Below are 18,695 nucleotides of genomic sequence, written 5' to 3'. Positions count from 1 at the left end.
TATTCCTCCCTTTTCAGTTCAGAGGGTCGTTGTGCAAACGTCTAGGTCCCATTTAGGCCAACATTTGGGAATCTTCATTAACTAGAAGTTTTTGGCCCTCTGTCAAAGAAAACAAGAGCACTTCAGGCCAAAACGACAAAGCCCATTAGAATCCGCAGCTCCTAAAACTTATCCTTTTCTTTCAAAGGTATCTTTTGAGGATGATTTGGCTTATGCAATAATAATGCAGTAAGCTTCGTCACTGCCTAGGCGCTTCCATACAGAGGCGGGCAGGCAGTCTGTGAGTATTTCAAAGGACTTCCCATATTTTCATTTTGGGGGTTTAGGTGCACTTTATTCAGCCCTGACACTAACTGCATGGCCCCAGCAACACGGCTGGCTTCTATAAGCCTCAGTCTTCTCATCTGTAAAATGGGGTAACACCACCTCCAACAGGCTCCCGTAAAAACTATGCTAAAGAGCTGGAGCACGCACAGTGCCGGAAACACAGTCGGCACCCAAACCCCCCAGGTTCCCACCCCAGCTCTCGTCCAGGAAGGAACGTTCCAACGATAGCAGCCTTGTCTACCTGAAGCTTCTCTGGGAGTCAGAAGTGCCCTTCAAAACAGCTTTGCAACTCCTCACCGGTAAAGAGAAACAGCTGGACGCAGACCCGAGAGGCACAGGTTAACGAGCACTCGCCAATATTCCAAACTGCGCTCCTGTCCACAAGAGCAAATGCTACTCAGTGGCTACCGAAAGAAAAGGCGCCACTAGGAATGTTGTCTTTAAAACAATATTAATGGGGCGCCTGGGTGGCTCAGTCGGTTGAGCATTCTGCTCAGGTCACCATCTCATAGTTCATAAGTGCAAGACCCGCGTCCGGTTCTGTGCCCACAGTGCAGAATCTGCTTGGAATTCTCCCTCTTTGTCCCTCTCTCTCTGCCCCTCCCCCACTCTCTCTCAAGATAAATAAACTTTAAAAAAATAGTGTTAATGACAATCAGACTCAAAACACTCATAGGGTTCTTTTCTTCACATTTCACGCCTAAACAACCTAATTTTTTTCCAGCGGCGGGAGCGGGTGACGCCCTTTCCCACGTGACAGCCTCCCACACATCCTGAATGCACTTCCCCACTTCCCACCTGGCCACTACTTACCTGTCCTTTTCGGTCACCTCAAGAGGCTGTCCCTGCCAATACCTCCGAAGGGAGGGGAAGGGTACCAGGGGATTCATTATACCATCCTCCATACTTCTGAGTACGTGAAAATTTCCATAGTAGAGTCTCTTAGAAGTCACTCTTTAACATAAGGAATGAAAGAAAAACATGGTGGGTCATCCCAAGGATGCCATTTGCACCTGTTCATGAACCTGAACCTGCAGCTCACCCTCTAACGAATCTACTAGCTCCAGAATGGGTCCTTGATAATCCCCGGTCTGTTTGAGGTGTCATCGTGCGGTCTCACATGCTGAACTGTATTTTGTGGTAGCTTCCGGGGATATTACGTGTGTATACCACCCACGTAAAATCGGTCCCCTGGACCTCAGACTGAGGTATGAAGAGGCTGCGCTGTCTCACGAGCTCCCCCTGGTGGTCACAACATGAAGTCATCTTCCAAGTGTTCTGTGGGACCGGTGAGTTTGGAGGAAATCTAGAAGGGTTGATGTTTTAAAGCAGGAAAACGAAATATCAGGGAGAAAAGAGAATTTAAGAAGGAAAAACATGTTTTCATGATCTTTATCCCAAAAAGAGCTTAGGGAAGCAGGGCATGCAGAAGTAACACACAGGTGCTTTCTTTTTTTTTTTTAAGTATATTTTTATTATTTTGAGAGTGTGTGCAAAGGGCAGAGAGAGAGAGAGACAGAGACACAGAGAGGGAGAGAATCCCAAGCAGGCTCCACACCATCAGTGCAGAGCCCGACATGGGGCTCAAACCCCCGAACCATGAGATCGTGACCGGAGTCGAAATCAAGAGTCGGACGCTTAACTGACTGAGCCGCCCTGGTGGCCCACAGGTGCTAACGGTCCTGCTGACCTGCTCGAAGCAGCAAAGAAGCGTTAGCATCCCCACCCCTGCCATCCCACCCCACTGGCTCCGCTGTCCCTCATCCTCCTTTCTAATGACCACCGCCTCCTCCAGGCCGCCATGCTTCACGCACCTGCACAGCCGCTAGCTGCTCTCGGCTACAAGAAACCTGGCAAAAGTACAACCCAGGGAGAAGAGAAGTGGCCGTGAGCCAGCCGCGAAGGCCTGGGTCTTCCCCGACGTGAGTGCTCCTGGCGACAGAACCGGGCGTTCTGAGTGCTGCTACGTGCCTGGTGCTGTCACACGCACTTTCCCCCCATTTCCATTGCGTGTCACACAACTGCGGGGTCGAGGAATCGCACGGCAGAGGAAACGGACCAAAACCAAAACACGCCGTGCCTGCCGACAAGTTGGGGACAAAGTCTTGCCCCAGGAGCCACAGCCGAGGGCTTGGACACCAGGGCACATGGGTGCCAGAGCTCTTTACGAGGCTGTCAAGGTTTGGGAAGCTCATTCGGAGGTGAAATGGCAGGACAAGACTGATAACCTGCCGGAAGTATGACAGACATCTCGAGGAGAGGGCCCAACAGCAGGAACGCAGGGTCAGGGTCACTGCTCACAGTCAGACCGCATGTCGTGACTATCTCACACATACGGTCTTCCCGCCGGGATGGGAAGTTATCTACTATCTACCAAACTATAACTATAACATAGTTATCTACTATGATATAATCTGTGTAGTTATGATTACACTCGTGTTTTGAGAAAACACCCTTACTTGAGAGACCCAGGAAACACACAGGTGTATCAGAGCTACAGAGCTCTCTCCCCTTGTTACACATCAACTTAACCAGCCAGGTTACCATCATCGGTTTTATGAGGACTCGGGACCTCCAACTTCAGACAATCCTGCTTTTTTTGGTCCCATACTCTGGGTCTGAAACCCTTTCAGAAGGACAAGAGATGACCTTCCTCACCTGGGGAAAGTGAGGACATTAACCTGGATCAGGGGCTGGGGTGGGAGGTTCCAGGAGGGAGGCGGGGGGGTGGGGGGGGGTTGTTCCTGGGGGAAGTGGGGAGATCAAGCTGGTCTCGGAAGCTATGCTCACGTCTAGGTTATGTTCTGGAATTTGGTGAAAGTTCTCAGTTTTGCAGACCACTGAGCTGGATGGTCTTCCAAGGCCTCTTCCATGCGTTAAACCATGTTTTTGATTCTTAAAATTCTTTTATTCAAGAAATATTTGGAAAGCGCCTTAGTATGAGACAAGACTCTGCCAGGCCTGATATGCTATCAATAGTGAACAACATGCTAATAGATGCCGATTCCGCCCTCATGGGAACTACCAACTACGCGCTTTTTTTTTTTTAACGGAAATTGAAGAGTAATACAAATACACGTCCACGGGCAGAGTCACCAAAAAATTCGAATACGTGTTTCAAGTGTTAAAATCTCAAAATTCCTGAAACTCAGCTGGTACACAATTTATTCTTTGCACACTGGTTCAGGTGTTTCTTCTTTGCACGAGACTCAAAAGACACGGGCAGATGAAACCACTTGTCAACTGGAAATTCAAACTGGATTTTGTTTAGTATCCATAAACAACCCTCATTTTTCTTTATGTCGTCAGTTTGGGGAAGATAAGTGGCTATTAAGTGAAAAACAATAGTACCAGGTATAGAGAAATGAAGGCCAAAACGGAGTCAGGGAAACTGTGTTCCAGCCCCGGTCTGCAGTCAGAGAAAGGCACTTAGCGCTGTGTCCTCAGCCGGAGAATGAGGTTGGTTGGGATGAACACATGTTGCCCGAGATCACTTCAGCTCTAAAGTTGTTCTGTCCTAACTCTATTATTAGGAGTAAATGCTAGGAACAAACCACATACAGCACGTACTCACAATGAAAAGTAAATGAATGCAGGAATATTCACGGGAACATTTTTAAGAAAGACGAGAAATACAGACGTATGCTGCTTTTTAAAAATGCCATTACTGTTTTATTCACACTAGTTAGAATATATACACAAAAAAATGTGTATCATATGTTGCTTTCAAAAAATTCTATGTTCCATGAGAACTATGTAAACAGTGTAAAATGTTTCTATCGCATAACAAAAGAAGAAAAATCGGCATTCCCATGTAGTATTAGGAAAATATTTAAGATAATTTGATTTTAAAGTCATAGTAAAACAAAGTGAAATATTACAGAACAGTCTTTCCAGGAAGTAGATCTACAGTCTAGAAGCAATACATTTCATACTCTGAAATACTTTGGTATACATGAAATTAACACAAAGCAAAAAAACGAACAAAAAAAACCCACCCCAAAACCTAAAAAGTCTACTTTGGTTCTCATATTAACTGAAAGTTTAGCAATGAGGCGACTGCACAGCTCCTCAGATGACAAAACGGAAAACCTCTCATTTGCTCCCCACACCCCTGCGAGCGGACGCGGATGTGCCCGGAGGACACTTCACAGGACCTCTGGAGCATCTTACTTCTTTCCACAAGTACACTCTCAGCGAGAGCCTGAAAGGCTTCATAAAACCTCAGATTCAACTCGGAATATAAGTGCTCTTGGTTACTACCTGTTAGACACCAATGACCCCTCATGAAAGCAGCTCGAAACTACAAGTCACGTTGAAAGTAGAATATAAATTTTTGGAAAGTCGTATTACTATAGTTTCTCAAGAAGTCCGTACTTGAATAAAAGAACATACTACATTAATTTAAAAAAATGCAAGTTTAATGGCCCATTGACAATAGGTTTTTAAGAAACAGAAATAACCATCTGCATGCTACAAATATTTCTTCATTGATATCACGCATTACTCTGACAGCTGTACAACTAAACTGATCTGAGGAATTTTTAATTGCATCATTTTTCAAATAACGTTTTCTTATCTACACTGTCCACATGTGGTACTGATTTTCTCCATTGTCTTTTTGTTCTGTACGTTTTCTTTGAAACGACTTCCTACATGTGAGAAATTCTGAGCAAACGCTGATGAACCACTTTTCTGTCATCCATCATGGGAGCAAACTGGGAATGTCTTCTGAGGGTTTTCTCAGCAATGCAATTTCTTGCCCGACTTTCTGGAAAGACAAGAAAGCCTTTACAAGAAAAAGAAAATACCTGGTGAACTTCACAAAGTTACAGTAATAACGCACTAATGCACTGTTGTTCCTTCCTGAAGTAAAAGAAATACTGTCAAGTGCCTCCGAAGAACACAGCCCGTGAGCACAAGGCCTCGGGCCTTCCACGGGGGTGGACGTGAGGCGAGGAGCGTTCACTGAGAGTCGCCAGCATGGTAGCTCTCCAGAACAAAACACGTATGGGAAATAAGTGAGAAAGTTTCTGTCAGATTCATGAGAGGCTTTTTAAAGAACAATTCTTTTTCTATTTTTATTTTTTTAATTTGAGAGAGTGTTCATGAGCAGGGGAGGAGCAGAGAGAGAGAGAGAGAGAGAGAGAGAGAGACGGAGGGAGAGAGAATCCCAAGCAGGCTCCACACTGTCAGTGAGAGCCCAATGCGGGGCTCAAACTCACGAACCGGGAGAGCACGACCTGAGCCAAAATCAAGAGCCGGACACTCAGCCAACTGAGCCATCCAGGAGCCCCTTAAAGAATACTTCTAAAAAGGACTAAAGGAGAAAAACATAAAATTATTCAATAAAACTGACCTAAGCTTACACGCACCAAGTAGAGAAGGACTGTTCATATTCTCAATTATCGTATACTATTACAACAGTCTCAGGAACCAAAGTTCTGGCCCAAATTTTACAACCAAGTATAAGGAGAAGTAAAACAAAGAGCAGTGAAAAATTCTGTATGAAATGAGAAAGGTTCTTAGTTTTTCATGCTAGCTTTTGCTTTCTTTTGTGGAAAGACACTGTCAGGGGAACTTGGGTCATTTCAAAAGTCATTTGCGACAACAGCCAAGACCGTCGTATACTCAGAACTTGCACCGCCAGACAGCAAAATCTTTGTTACGGTCACTAAAACACCGTATTTCACGAAGTGTGAGACACCATCGATTGTGAGATGTACCATCATTTCAGGCACCCATCTTAGGCAAAGAAAAAAAGATGTTCAGGATACAGACTCTAAAAGGAGACAGAGACCATCACAAAAAGTGGGGACACGGAATGGCCACAGCCTCAATGAGGGGTAAAAAGAATAACCCTTCCTCTACAAAGGACAGCCAAGAAGTCTGCATGCCTCTTCCTTGATGATGGGAAGAAGGGAAAAGATATTCCTTGGTATGTGAACTGGTCCCCCAGCCCTGCCAGCCCACAAATTTTATGTCTGAATTCATACTAGCAGCATCGTCCAAAAACCTGAAGCAGAGAAATTAGCTTAAGCAGGCTCAGGTTGGTAGTGCCCCACCCAGTAACTGGGAGAAAATAACGCAACCCCTTTTGGCAAGAAGTCAACTACCATCCAGGCAACAGCTGATTAGAAGATGCAGTCCAGGGGCACTTGGGTGGCTCAGCCAGTTGAGCGCTGACTCCAGCTCAAGTCATAATCTCACGGTTGGTGAGTTCGAGCCCCCGCATCGGCTCTGTGCTGACCGCTCAGAGCCTGGAGCCTGCTTCGGATCCTGTGTCTTCCTCTCCTCCTACACCTCCCCTGCTCGTGCTCTCTCTCTCTGTCCCTCTCAAAAATAAAATAAACATTAAAATAAAAAGAAGATGCAGTCCAAACGTAAAGATAAAATGTGGAAAATATACAACTTGCAACCAGTAAAATATGGTAGACAGATGAGTAAGTCAATAGAAGAAATGTCAAAAAAACCTAGAAAACAAAGACTGGGTACAATTATCCTGATGAGCACTAAGCTATGTATGAAAGTGGTGAGTCACTATATTGTACACCTGAAACTAATGTAACACTGTATGTTAACTACACTGAATTAAAAAAAAATTTAAATCAATTTTCTTGGGGTGCCTGGGTAGCTCAATCGGTTAAGTGTCCGACTCTTGGTTTCAGCTCAGGTCATGATCTCACAGTTTCATGGGTTCGAGCCCCATGTCGTGCTCTGTGCTGGCAACCCAGAGCCTGCTTGGGATTCTCTCTCTCCCTGTCTCTCTGCCCCTTCCTCACTTGCGCTCTCTCTCAAAGTAAATGAATAAACTTAAATAAATAAATTTTTTAAAAGCAATTTTCTCATCAAAAAAAGAAAACAATACTGGGCATATAATAAAAATGTCAAACAAGAACTTATCATAGAAACATCAAATCAATGACAAAAGGATGCATTTCAATATATGGCATGGGCAAAACAACTAAGAAAAAAGTTAAATCCCTCTATTCTTCTAAAATGTATCTTTCTAACCTATAAAGTTAAATTTAAACACTATATAAAAACAAAAAATTAAATGTAATTATTGAAATGGTAAGTAATCTCAAAAGACTGGCTTATGTATTTTTAAAACATATTCTCTACCCATCCAAACCCCCAAAATCCAAAGCATAAGCAAAAATAAAAGGCCAATGTCAAACTGGAAAAAAACTCTGCAGTGACAAAACGTTATTATCCTTAAGTATTATAATATAAATCATTAAGAAACAAAAATATCCAGAGAAATACACATAGGTTAAGACTAGACAACTGACAAAAAATACAAATGGGCACTTAAATATACCAAAAATGTTCCATTTCACTAATAATGGAAATATAAACTAAAACAATTATAACAATTTATGCTATCAAATAGGCAAAATTTTTAAAAATAGTAATACCCAGTGTTGGCAAGGGTACAGGAAAACCAGCACTTTTATACCGATGGTAAACATGAAAACCAAGAAACCTTTCTGAAATGCAATTTAGCAATAGGTAGTATAGATCAAAATCCTTTTATTTTGGTTGTTTTTATTTGAGAGAGACAGAGGGAGGGAGAGGGAGAGAATCCAAAGCAGGCCCCACACTCAGCACAGAGCCCAACAAAGGGCTTGACCCCACAATCCTGGGATCGTGACCTGAGCTGAAATTAAGAGTCGGATGCTCCAGTGAGTCACCCAAGCACACCAAATTCCTTTAAAATGTGCAATACTCTTAAATCCAACGATGCTACATGTAGGAATTTATCCCAGATATGTGCAAAAAGCATATGCAACTACATGTCAGAATTATTTATAATAAAGTTGGAAAACATCTAAACACTCGACAATAGTAGATAAATTAAGTATTTTAATAAATAACAGAACTATAAAATGGAATACAATGCAACTCTTAAATACTATGAACAGTAAAGCCTTCTTTATACTAGTAAGAGACTAGAATGACCTAAATGCCTATTAACAAGGAGCTGGTTTAAAAAACTATAGTGTAGGGGTGCCTGGGTGGCTCAGTTGGTCAAGCATCTGACTTAGGCTCAGGTGGTGATCTCACAGTTCGTGAGTTCAAGCCCTGTGTCAGGCTCTACGCTGACAGCTCAGAACCTGGAGCCTGCTTCAGATTGTGTCTCCCTCTCTCTTTGCCTGCCCCCCTCTCTCTCTCTCTCTCTCTCTCTCTCTTTCAAAAATAAACATTAAAAAATTTTTTTAATTAAAAAATAAAAACACAGGGGCGCCTGGGTGGCTTGGTGGGTTAAGCGTCTGACTTCGGCTCGGGTCATGATCTCACAGTCTGTGGGTTCGAGCCCCGCGTCGGGCTCTGTGCTGACAGCTCAGAGCCTAGAGCCTGTTTCAGATTCTGTGTCTCCCTTTCTCTCTGCCCCTCCCCTGTTCATGCTCTGTCTCTCTCTCTGTCTCTCTCTCTGTCTCTCTCTCTCTCTCAAAAATAAACATTAAAACATTTTTTTGATTAAAAAAAAAAACACATAGTGTAGCAGTCAATGGAGTAGCACACAATCATTACAAAGAATGAGGCAGCTCTTATGTTCTGATATATATACTTCTCTTTGCCTGAAATGGGCTTTCCCCAGATACCCGCCTTGCTCACTTGCTCCAAAGACATTGTATCAGTGAGACTGTCCCTCACCATCTGATACAGAATAGCAACTAGTCCCATCCCAAATGCACTCCCTCTCCCCCTGACCCTGCTGCTCTACTTTTTACCATCTGGCACACTTCAATTGTTTATTTACTGTCCGTCCTCCCCCAGACGAAAGAAGATCCCTGAAGGCACCACCAATGTCACCACCTATCTGCATCAGTGTCCACACTCCTCTCCTTCATCTGGCACCGGGAAAGATGCATCCCTGTTCTTCTCCTAAGGCTAAACGCTTCACTTGACCTAGGCCCCTTCCTGCACTGCCTTTGCAAGTATTTCCTCCACAATTATCCCCTTTTGCTCCTGTCTTATCATTTTCTCCCCCCAGCACTGGGTCGTTCTCAGTAGCAAACATACCTTAATATCATAAAATGTCCCCCCATCTTATTTCTATTCCTTCACAGCAGAACTCTTTCCTATCTGATCCCTTACTTCTCCTCAACCCACTCGACCTCTGCCATGGTGTTAACAAGGTTACCAGTGAAGTTCTATGCCCTCCTCGAGCCTCAAGCACACGGCCAAGTCTTGGCCCTCCTCCTTCTTGACCTCTGTGTCAGCAGCCCTGGACACCACTGACCACTCTCTCTTGAAGCAATCTTCTCTCAGCTTCTCTGAGATCGTAAGCCCCCAAATTTTCTTTCACTTCTATGGCTCCTCCTTCTCCACCAGACCTCTTCTCTTCTCCACCTACTCACTCCAAGGTGATCCCATCCAGTTTCTGGCTTCAAACAGCCAAGTATATGCTGATGAATGATTTCAAGGTTATTACCTTAAGCTCAAACTTTCTTCTGGGCTTCAGGCCATCAGCTTCACAACATCATCAACTACTGACTTAACACAACAGAACTACGGATTCCTCGTCCCCACTCCCCACCCCCACCCCCACCCCCACCCAAGAGCCTGCTCTGTCCATAAGCCTTCCCAGGAAAGGTACACCATCCACCCAGCTGCTCACCTCAAAGTCCTAAGAGTCATCCTCAACTTCATTCCTTCCCCGCTTACGATGAATTCCTCTGGAAGTCCTGGACTTCCCTCCCTCCACAACAGATCTGCCCTCAGCCATCTGTCACCATCCCTATCACCAGAGCCCTCGTCAGTCACCACTAGCCTCTTCACAACTCCCCCTTCCACCATTCTTGCCCGGCAGTCTGCCCTCCACCCAGCACTGAGAGCATTCCTTCTACAGCCTAAGCCAAGTCATGTCACTCCGCCCATTAAAGCCTTCCATGTTTCCATTATACTCAGAGTAAAATGCAAAGGCCTTACCAGCGACCTCATAACCAGGCCCGCCCACCTCTCTGACTCCTCTCCTCTTTTATTACCACCAGCCACAATGATCTGCTTGCTGTCCCTCAAACGTGACACGTCTGTTCCCATCTCATGACCTTAGAAGGAAGCTGCCCTTCCTTCTGTTTCTTCTCCCCAATTCCTCAGATGTCCACCTCCTTCTCATCTTTCAAATTCCAAACCCAATGTCATCATCGCCCAGCAAGGCCTTTCCCAGAAGCTACCCATCACTTGCAACGTCTTCCTATTTTCTCTCTCCACAAAACCTACCAATATCTGGAATGTACTTGTGGGGAAAGCACAGGTTTACTACTGCTCTCCTCCCGGGAGAAGAGAAGTTCTTTAAAGGTGAGAAGGCTATCTTATTATCCATTTATCCACAGCATGAAAACTGGTGCCTGGCACACAATAAGTACTGAATAAATATTTGTCAACCAAAGGACAGACCATTTTATAACTGAAAATCTGAACTGGGGTAGCTTTTGACATGACCTCCACTTTATTTTAATACTATAGTATCAGAAATGGTGAGAACTGGTAAAACTATATCAAGAGGCTGATTGCAAAATGGCTTTTTTAAACCTCTTACCTACTCTGTTGACTAAGACTCCCTAATATATATTAGGGAATGATCTAAATGTGCATTAATGGGAAACTGGCTAAATAAGACGGAGTACAGCCACACAAGAGGTTACTATGCGGCCACTAAAGAGAATGAAGAAGATACCAGCCAACATAAAATACAAGCTGCACAAGTGAGAAGGTTGATGGAAACCATCAAGTAGCATAATATGTTCAATGAGATCCCTTTGTTTCCACGTGCACACATACCAGCCTGGATATGCACAGGGCGATCCCTCGAGGGCAATCCTGAAAGTGGTTACCTCTCCAGAATAAGGTGGAGGCTGAACTTTACATTTATTAATAGAAAGATAAAAAGTGCCAGGAACTACTTTTGACTGCACAGTTTAGAGCTCACCACTTGTATTTCATGCTTTGAAGGGCTTCAAAATTTCGAGCTATTTAAAAAACACACCTCTTTTTTGTAAATGATGCATCATCTAGTGAGGAAGAGGGGGTGGGTGTCGGGGTCTCAGGAGAACCGTCAGGAACGCAGGCTGGCTCGTTCTTCACAGGTTTAACCCCCTTCTCTACCCCTTCCCTCTATAAGGACTGGGGCACATAAAGCATTGCTTTTATAACCCTCCATGCAGTTTGGGGTTGGAGGAGACACGGGACATGTGGTACAGGCTTAGTCAATAGCAAATTCATTAGTGAATCTGCTTTCCTAATTAAAAGGAATAGATATAACGGGACAATCCTTTCCCCCGTATTCATGTCTCAAATGTACACATGATGCCTGGAACCACGGGACCCGTCTTGTAATTGTGGAGTAAGAGCCGAGGTGCAGATGAAAAGATGCCAACAGTGTGGATGTCCAGTGACTTCACCCAACAAATGACACAAGAAAAACAAACCTCTCTTCGTTTAAGGTACAGTGAGCTGGGTTCTGCTACCTACAACCAAAACAACTCCTAACTGATATTCTTGGGAATGTCTCATTGAAAGAAATTGAAAACAAAAGAACTCAAATTTGATGTGGAATTAGAAAACTGTTAACACATCAGAAATGTAGACTGCAAACCAATTCCCCTCTTTAAGGTCTCTATTCTGAATTTTTTAAAAAAAGGAAAAAAAAAAAACAAACTACTAGGAAGAAACAGAAAAAAAGAGAAAATTATAGTCAACATCAACTCCATAAAAAAGACTTCAGAGAGGTGCCTGGCTGGCTCAGTCCAAGTGGAACATGTGACTCTTGATCGCGGGGTCATGGGTTCTAGTCCCACACTAGGCACAGAGATTACATTAAACAAACAAACAAAAAACAAAAACTAAAAAAGACTTCAGAATGAAACATTCACAATGTATACGCATAATAAAGATAAACTCACAGAGTGAGACTGAAGTCCAATCAATGCTGGGGCTGTTCTGGACTAATGTTCATTGTTCGATAAATTTCTTTAAGTAACAGCAGGGCAGTATCTTCAGATTCCCTATCACAAAGAAAAGAACATTTTTACTTAACAGACCATGAGGAGAAATTAACCTCTATGCATAAAGGTGAAAAATGCAACTTTGGTTCTCGTCAACCTACCTAAGAAAGGCAAATGAAAATAAAGTAGTGTAGCCTTAAAGCTGCCCTTAAAAACTGGATGGATACCGATCAGCTACAAAACAGCTGTGCCGCAATATGAAAGGGTGGCTTTTCAAAGTCCCCACCGCTCTCATTCTGTGAAAGGTATCCCTACAGAAACAGTGTGCAAGTACCAAAGGCCTATGGTCAAAGTCAGATGACACACTGCCATCTTGTGGACAACAAACTAAAGGGGGAAAATACTAATTCTGAGTACACGGCCGCCGAAATTAATATTCCATCCCAAGTGATAAATCCGCAAAAGAGTCTCCCTAAAACTACTGTATGTGCTAGCACCTAAAGGCCACGGGAATGTTATCAAAGAAGAAGACACTTACCAATAGCACAAATGACTCTGAAGAGCGAAAAGATATTCATTAAAACTCTCTATTGGCTTTTCTTGAAGAACGTAGTCAATTCGACGGCCTCCGTTTAGCATTCCCACCTTTCCTAAGTAGTCCTCATCCTTGGAAAAATCTGGACTTTCAACAATCTTTTCTGCTAGAATTTAAACCATTTCAATATCAAAGTCAATCACTTAATCATTATCCTTTGACTTTAGCTGACTTTCTGGGCTCAAGAGAATATCGCTTGCCACACGTAGCGACCTGGGGAGCTACCAGGCTCCCTTCCCATTCCTCCAAAGAGCCGGGGGAAGGAAGAGGGGCTGGTTACCCGAGAGAGAGGAGAAAGAGCCAACGAGCTGACAGCAGTTTTGAAGAAAAGGGGTGAGAGAGTTGCAGAAAGAAAGGAAACAGAATTAGAATCTGAAAGAGTCAAAAAACATCACGGCACAATGACCTGACTATGCAGGTAAAGTCTACAACATAATGACACAGTTCAACAACAGCAAGATAACTTCTCACAGCGAGCGGGCCTTTAACATGCCTGAATACAAGCTTAGCTCTCAACTCTGACATGCCATTCTGGCCTTAGGAGTTTCGACAAAAATTTAAGATTGCAGAGTAAAAAAGTCCAGCAACTATCAGGGGAAACTCCAGGAAAAGGCCGACACGCATTCTGAAGCAGTTTATCAGAACAGATTTTCCTTTGTAGGAAGAACGTTTTAACAAAAGAGACTAGAATGGAAAGGCCTCATTGAACAATTCGTAAGTATTATGTTTACAAACGACATTTGTACTAGAAAATGCCTCAAAGGTTAAATTTACCTTCAACGACTTGTTTTTCTTCTTCTTCTTTGATCTGATTGGCCACCTTTTCCAGTTCTTCCTGAAGCTGAGCTGAAGAGGTGTGAGCGCGGGCAAACTCGTTCAACGTCTGCCAAGCGCTTTTCAGGGAGCTGATGAAGCCCTGCTTCAAATCAGATCCCATACGAGAGAGACTGTCTTTCAACTCTAAAGAGATTGAGACGACATATCAAGTGAATTAGGCACTGGGTAAAATTCTGTACCACGAAAATTAAAACAAAAGTTAGCACCGTCCTCAGACAGGTTAAGACCCCCTCAAGGCCTTAAACGCCAACCACACGGGAGTTTCTCAGCCAAGAACTGTCAACATATAAAAATGTTTTGAGGAGTCTTACTCTGTCATTTTTTTAACAACTAAAGCTAATCCAGCCAAAATGTATACATTTCCTCTCTCCAAAAAAGAAAAGAAAAGAAGAGAAAAGAAAAGAAAAGAGTTCAAATACCATAAAAATTCACGTGCTTTTTTTTTTTTTACCCTAAGTTAGAAGAAAAAAAAATAGACCCATAAGATTTAAAAGATGACTGCTTTTCTAATCTGTAATGGTAAAATGGTTTTGAGAATTTGAGATTCTGACATAACCACAATTTAACTTCTTTAAAAATGGAAAAACGCCTGCCCCTTCAACCTTTTCTACTTCAGTCTAATAAATCCTATTTGAACTCAAGGTATTTGAGTATCAAATTTCTCATTTTAAGTCCAAAAGAGTTAAATACATTTTTATTTATTTTTTACTGTTTATTTATTTTGAGAGAGAGAGACAGCAAGTGAGTGCAAGTGGAGGAGGGGCAGAGAGAGAGAAAGAGAGAGAATCCCAAGCAGGCTCCACACTGTCAGCACAGAGGTAGATGCGGGGCTCGAACTCACAAGCCTCAAGATCATGACCTGAGCCAAAATCAAGAGTCAGACAGACACTTACCCAACAGAGCCACCCAAGTGCCACAAAAAAGAGGTAAATGTTTTTTAAAAGCATGATGTAAGCAAAAAAAAAAAGGAAAGGAAACCCCCACTTTCAAATAAAAAGGCATGATCACTTTCCTCGCTCTTCTGTGCTACACTCCCATCCTTTCCACCCAGACCTTTACACCTATGAGTAATATACACCCTTAACTGGCATAAGAGAAACCCAAACCCCACTTGGAATTATTACCGATCCACTATGTTTAATGAACATTTTTAAAGGGAAAAGTTTATCCTCTTAGCAAGGACATGACAGCTCACTTAACTTAGCATAGGGTTTATTTCCTGATTGTTGGTCCTTAGTTCGTGTTACTCGGCTTCCCAACTCCAAAAATTATGACCAAATTCTATCAAAATCTATGTGTCTCATCATTTTATTACCAACTTCCCCCATTCCTAAGTATCTCAACCATTAGGACGCCATTTCAAGGAAAAAGTCAACAAGGAGAAGCAACGCATTCAAAACCTTTCTTCACAGTTCCTCTGAATGTTCTAATAAATGGGTTCTAAACACAGCAGGCATTTCAATAACACTAATCCCATCAAGAAAGAACTTAGTGTTAAAATTTTCATAATTCAATTACAAATGACAGGAAACACCTAATTCATTAGGAGTGACAGATTCCAAAATGGCAAGAAGGAAACAAGTTTTTACAGTATTTGCTTTTTACCTAAATGAAGTCTTTTTCTGCCTTTGTGATGGGGAATGAGAACTGCTTTCAGGTCCAAATCTGGAACAATCATAGGCTCTAATCTATACGCCACTGGATCAAGCTGTAAAGGGAAGAATTGGAAATTCAGGAAAAGCTGTTTTATCTTGAGTTACGTATCTCAGTTGGGCGACCAAACGGATAACCAGCAAACCAGAGATTTTGATTTTTTCCCCCAGGTTATTCTGGTATATTACCAGTATAATTATACTGGTAATTATGAGGAGACTTCCACGTTTGTGGGTAAAATTACTTTGCAAGCAAAACAACAGAAATATTTCCTTGAACAAAGGCTCTCTGGTAGAGAAGTTTATTGGAAAGCATCAGACGGTTCTCTATTAGGACAGAGAGCTGAGCTCTATGTACCTCAAAATCAGAGTTAGTTCCTAAGAAATAAGGATCTGAGAAGCTATTAGGATGATCCAGATAGGTGTTTCTATGTGGGTGTTTCATCTCCTCCAAAATAAAAAGTAATTCAATTCACTCACTGGATGATAAATATTGAAGAATCCTTTACAGGTGGGAAGCCTGTAGTTCTCATCTATCCTATCCACTCCTCGAACAGTGAGAAACATACCAATTGGAGATCCCAAGGCAAAGAAAATCTCTGGTTCAAAGTCTAATGAGTTGTAAACAACAGAAACCTAGGAAGAATCAAAAATAATGAAAGATCATCATTCCAATGGCATATAATAGAAAATTCACAAGTTCAAGCTGGAACTGCACTTAGTTAAAATCACCTCAACATAGATGATGGCATTCTAGGTGCGGCTTGTGAGGCTTATAATCACTGTCACAGCTGTTTTAAAAGGGACTAAAAACTCTCTCTTTAAAATCTTCACAGGCTTCTCCATCTTCTGTCTATATTTCTCCTTGGTGTACAGCATAGTATGTGCAGTACACAGTAAGCATTCTATTTACTTTGGTTATAAATTACCCTTAAAACTGCAGACTCTAGCTTCAAACCGCCCGAGTTTGAATCCTGGCTCCACGCCTCACTACGTGACCTTGGGCAAGTTTCTTAACCTCTCTTGCCTTAGTCTGTTTCCTCACCTATAAAATGGGGACCATAACAATACCAAACTCATAATGGGGTTAAAAAATCAAGAACCTAATCCACATGAAGGGCTAAGCACAGGGCCTGGCGTTCGCCAACTGCTACTTCTATTCCAGCGACCATCTTCGTTTGTTCAAGCGAGTTGCTTTCCATTAGGAAAACGATGTGCCCCCAAAGAGCTGTTTTGGGACAGCTTGCATGGAGCGTCGCAGCCCGTTGAGAACTGTCAAGATTAAGAAAAAGCACCTACATTGGTGCCGCTCTACAGTTTACAAAGCTCTTCTGTTTGCTGCTCAGTGGCAGGATACAGGCCTTTGTCACCCGAGTACCCTGAGAACGAAGAACAATCCCCACGTGCACGACAGAGGCCCACTGAAAGGGATGTAGGCAAGATGATCATGTCACCCCTTGGATGAAGACGGTTAAGCTCAGACAGGTGGCACCACTCACCCGAGAGCACTCAGCCGGGGTGGCAGAACGAGGACTTCTCATTCCCACTCCGATGCACCCTCGACTACACTAGGCTGCCCCTTCCAACAAAGTGTGGACTGCACACGCCTTGGCTTGTCCTTATATGTGCAAATTCAATGGTTTCTGCTACTGATGAGGGCCACACAGGATGTGCTCCCAAGATTACCCACTTCCCCCAGCTCCAGACAAGAAAAAAAGAAGAAAATCCAAAGCTAAAAGGAAAAATACCAACCAGAAAAGGTTTTTACCACACAGATGACAAAGACCAAATACCCTTAATATACAGAAACTCTTCAATATCTGTGAAGGGAAAAAGAACTCAGCAGGAAAGTAGGTAAAATCAGCACTTCTACAAAGAAATCATGCCAAACAGACCTATGAGCCAACAGCTAACTTGTCTAGTGCTCAGAAACACAGCGAGGCGCCATTGTCCCCACAAGGTTATCAGATCAATGAAATACTAGAAAGAAAGTAAAAGTCCTCTGTTTTCACGAAACAGTTATTTCTTCAGAAGAAAGAGACCAAAGTGACAGCACTGACTATCCGTAAAGGAGCCATGTGCAAAGGGTAGCACCAGTGTCAGTCAGGAGACCGGACGGGGGTCAATGCTGTAAACTGCTAGCCAGAGTACAAACCGGCACAGCCTTTTCAGGGGCAAGTAGACAGAACTACCAGAATTTTGTGTGTGCGTTCTTGGGCCCAGCTATCCCACTTGTACTTATTTAGCTAAAGGAAATAACGAAGAATGTGCACAGAAAATTGGTTTAAAAGTGTTTATCACTGGGTGGCTCAGTCGATTAAGCGTCTGACTTCGACTCAGGTTATGATCTCAAGGTTGGTGAGTTCGAGCCCTGCATGGGGCTCACTGCCATCAGCATGGAGCCCGCTTCGGATCCTCTGTCTCCCTCTCTCTCTCTGTCTCTCCCAGGCTCACTCTCCCTCTCTCAAAAATAAATATAAAAAAAAAAAAAGTGTTGATCACCAGATTACTTAAAAAGGTGGAACACCAGAAACTGCCTACATGTCCGATGTTATGGGTGAACTGTGTCCCCCACAAGATACATGGCACTTCCTCAGACCTTATTTGGAAATAGGGTCTTTACAGCGGTAATCAAGTTATAATAAGGTACTCAGATGGGCCCTAATCCAACATGATTGGTGTTACTATAAAAAGGAGAAGTCTGGACAAAGACACAGACACATAGAGGATGCAGACACAGGAGGAGCCATGTGAAAACAGACGCCTGGAGAGCTATGTCTATAAGCTCAGGAGCCCCTGGAGGGCCGCCAGAAGCTGGATGAGGCAGGAAGAGTTCTTCCCCGTAGGTTTCAAAGGGAGCGTGTCCTGCTGACACCTCGCTAGACTTCCAGCCTCTAGAACTGAGACAATAAGTTTCCGTTGTTTAAAGCCACCCACCGTGCGATAGATACTTGTTACGGCGGCCCAAGCAAGCTAATACATCCGGTAACAAGTGACAAAATAAATCATTATCTTTCCAAACAGTAATACAAGGCAGTCATTAAAAATGACAGAAATATTTAGACATGGGAATATATTCATAATATAGTGTTTGAAAATAGCAGTAGGTGGGGCGCCTGGGTGGCGCCGTCGGTTAAGCGTCCGACTTCAGCCAGGTCACGATCTCGCGGTCCGTGAGTTCGAGCCCCGCGTCGGGCTCTGGGCTGATGGCTCAGAGCCTGGAGCCTGCTTCCGATTCTGTGTCTCCCTCTCTCTCTGCCCCTCCCCCGTTCATGCTCTGTCTCTCTCTGTCCCAAAAATAAATAAACGTTGGAGAAAAAAAAAAAAAGA

At 43.2% G+C, this 18,695-nt stretch overlaps 1 protein-coding gene across 4 annotated transcripts in view; it reads right to left on the bottom strand.

Annotated features, from left to right (window-relative positions):
* Nucleotides 1-3,973: 3,973 nt before the first annotated feature.
* The window catches only part of SEC23IP (SEC23 interacting protein), a 48,331-nt gene continuing 33,609 nt past the window's right edge, over nucleotides 3,974-18,695 (bottom strand). For 2 of the 4 annotated variants that reach the window (XM_040486628.1, XM_040486625.1), the window contains exons 14-19: nucleotides 15,846-16,001; nucleotides 15,319-15,421; nucleotides 13,651-13,836; nucleotides 12,820-12,982; nucleotides 12,240-12,341; nucleotides 3,974-5,098 (exon numbers count right to left, since the gene is read on the bottom strand). In XM_040486628.1, coding sequence (XP_040342562.1) covers nucleotides 12,260-12,341; nucleotides 12,820-12,982; nucleotides 13,651-13,836; nucleotides 15,319-15,421; nucleotides 15,846-16,001 — 690 coding nt within the window. In that variant the 3' untranslated portion in view covers nucleotides 3,974-5,098; nucleotides 12,240-12,259. Of the gene's footprint in view, nucleotides 5,117-12,239; nucleotides 12,342-12,819; nucleotides 12,983-13,650; nucleotides 13,837-15,318; nucleotides 15,422-15,845; nucleotides 16,002-18,695 lie in introns of all 4 variants that reach the window. The other 2 variants (XM_040486627.1, XM_040486626.1) reach the window with 2 other exon arrangements.

Source organism: Herpailurus yagouaroundi, unplaced genomic scaffold (genome assembly GCF_014898765.1).
Source record: "Herpailurus yagouaroundi ecotype Mexico unplaced genomic scaffold, PumYag 163, whole genome shotgun sequence".
In the NCBI taxonomy this organism is placed as follows: domain Eukaryota; kingdom Metazoa; phylum Chordata; class Mammalia; order Carnivora; family Felidae; genus Herpailurus; species Herpailurus yagouaroundi.
Note: the sequence above shows the minus strand (reverse complement) of the source record. Positions and strands in the feature narration are given on the sequence as shown.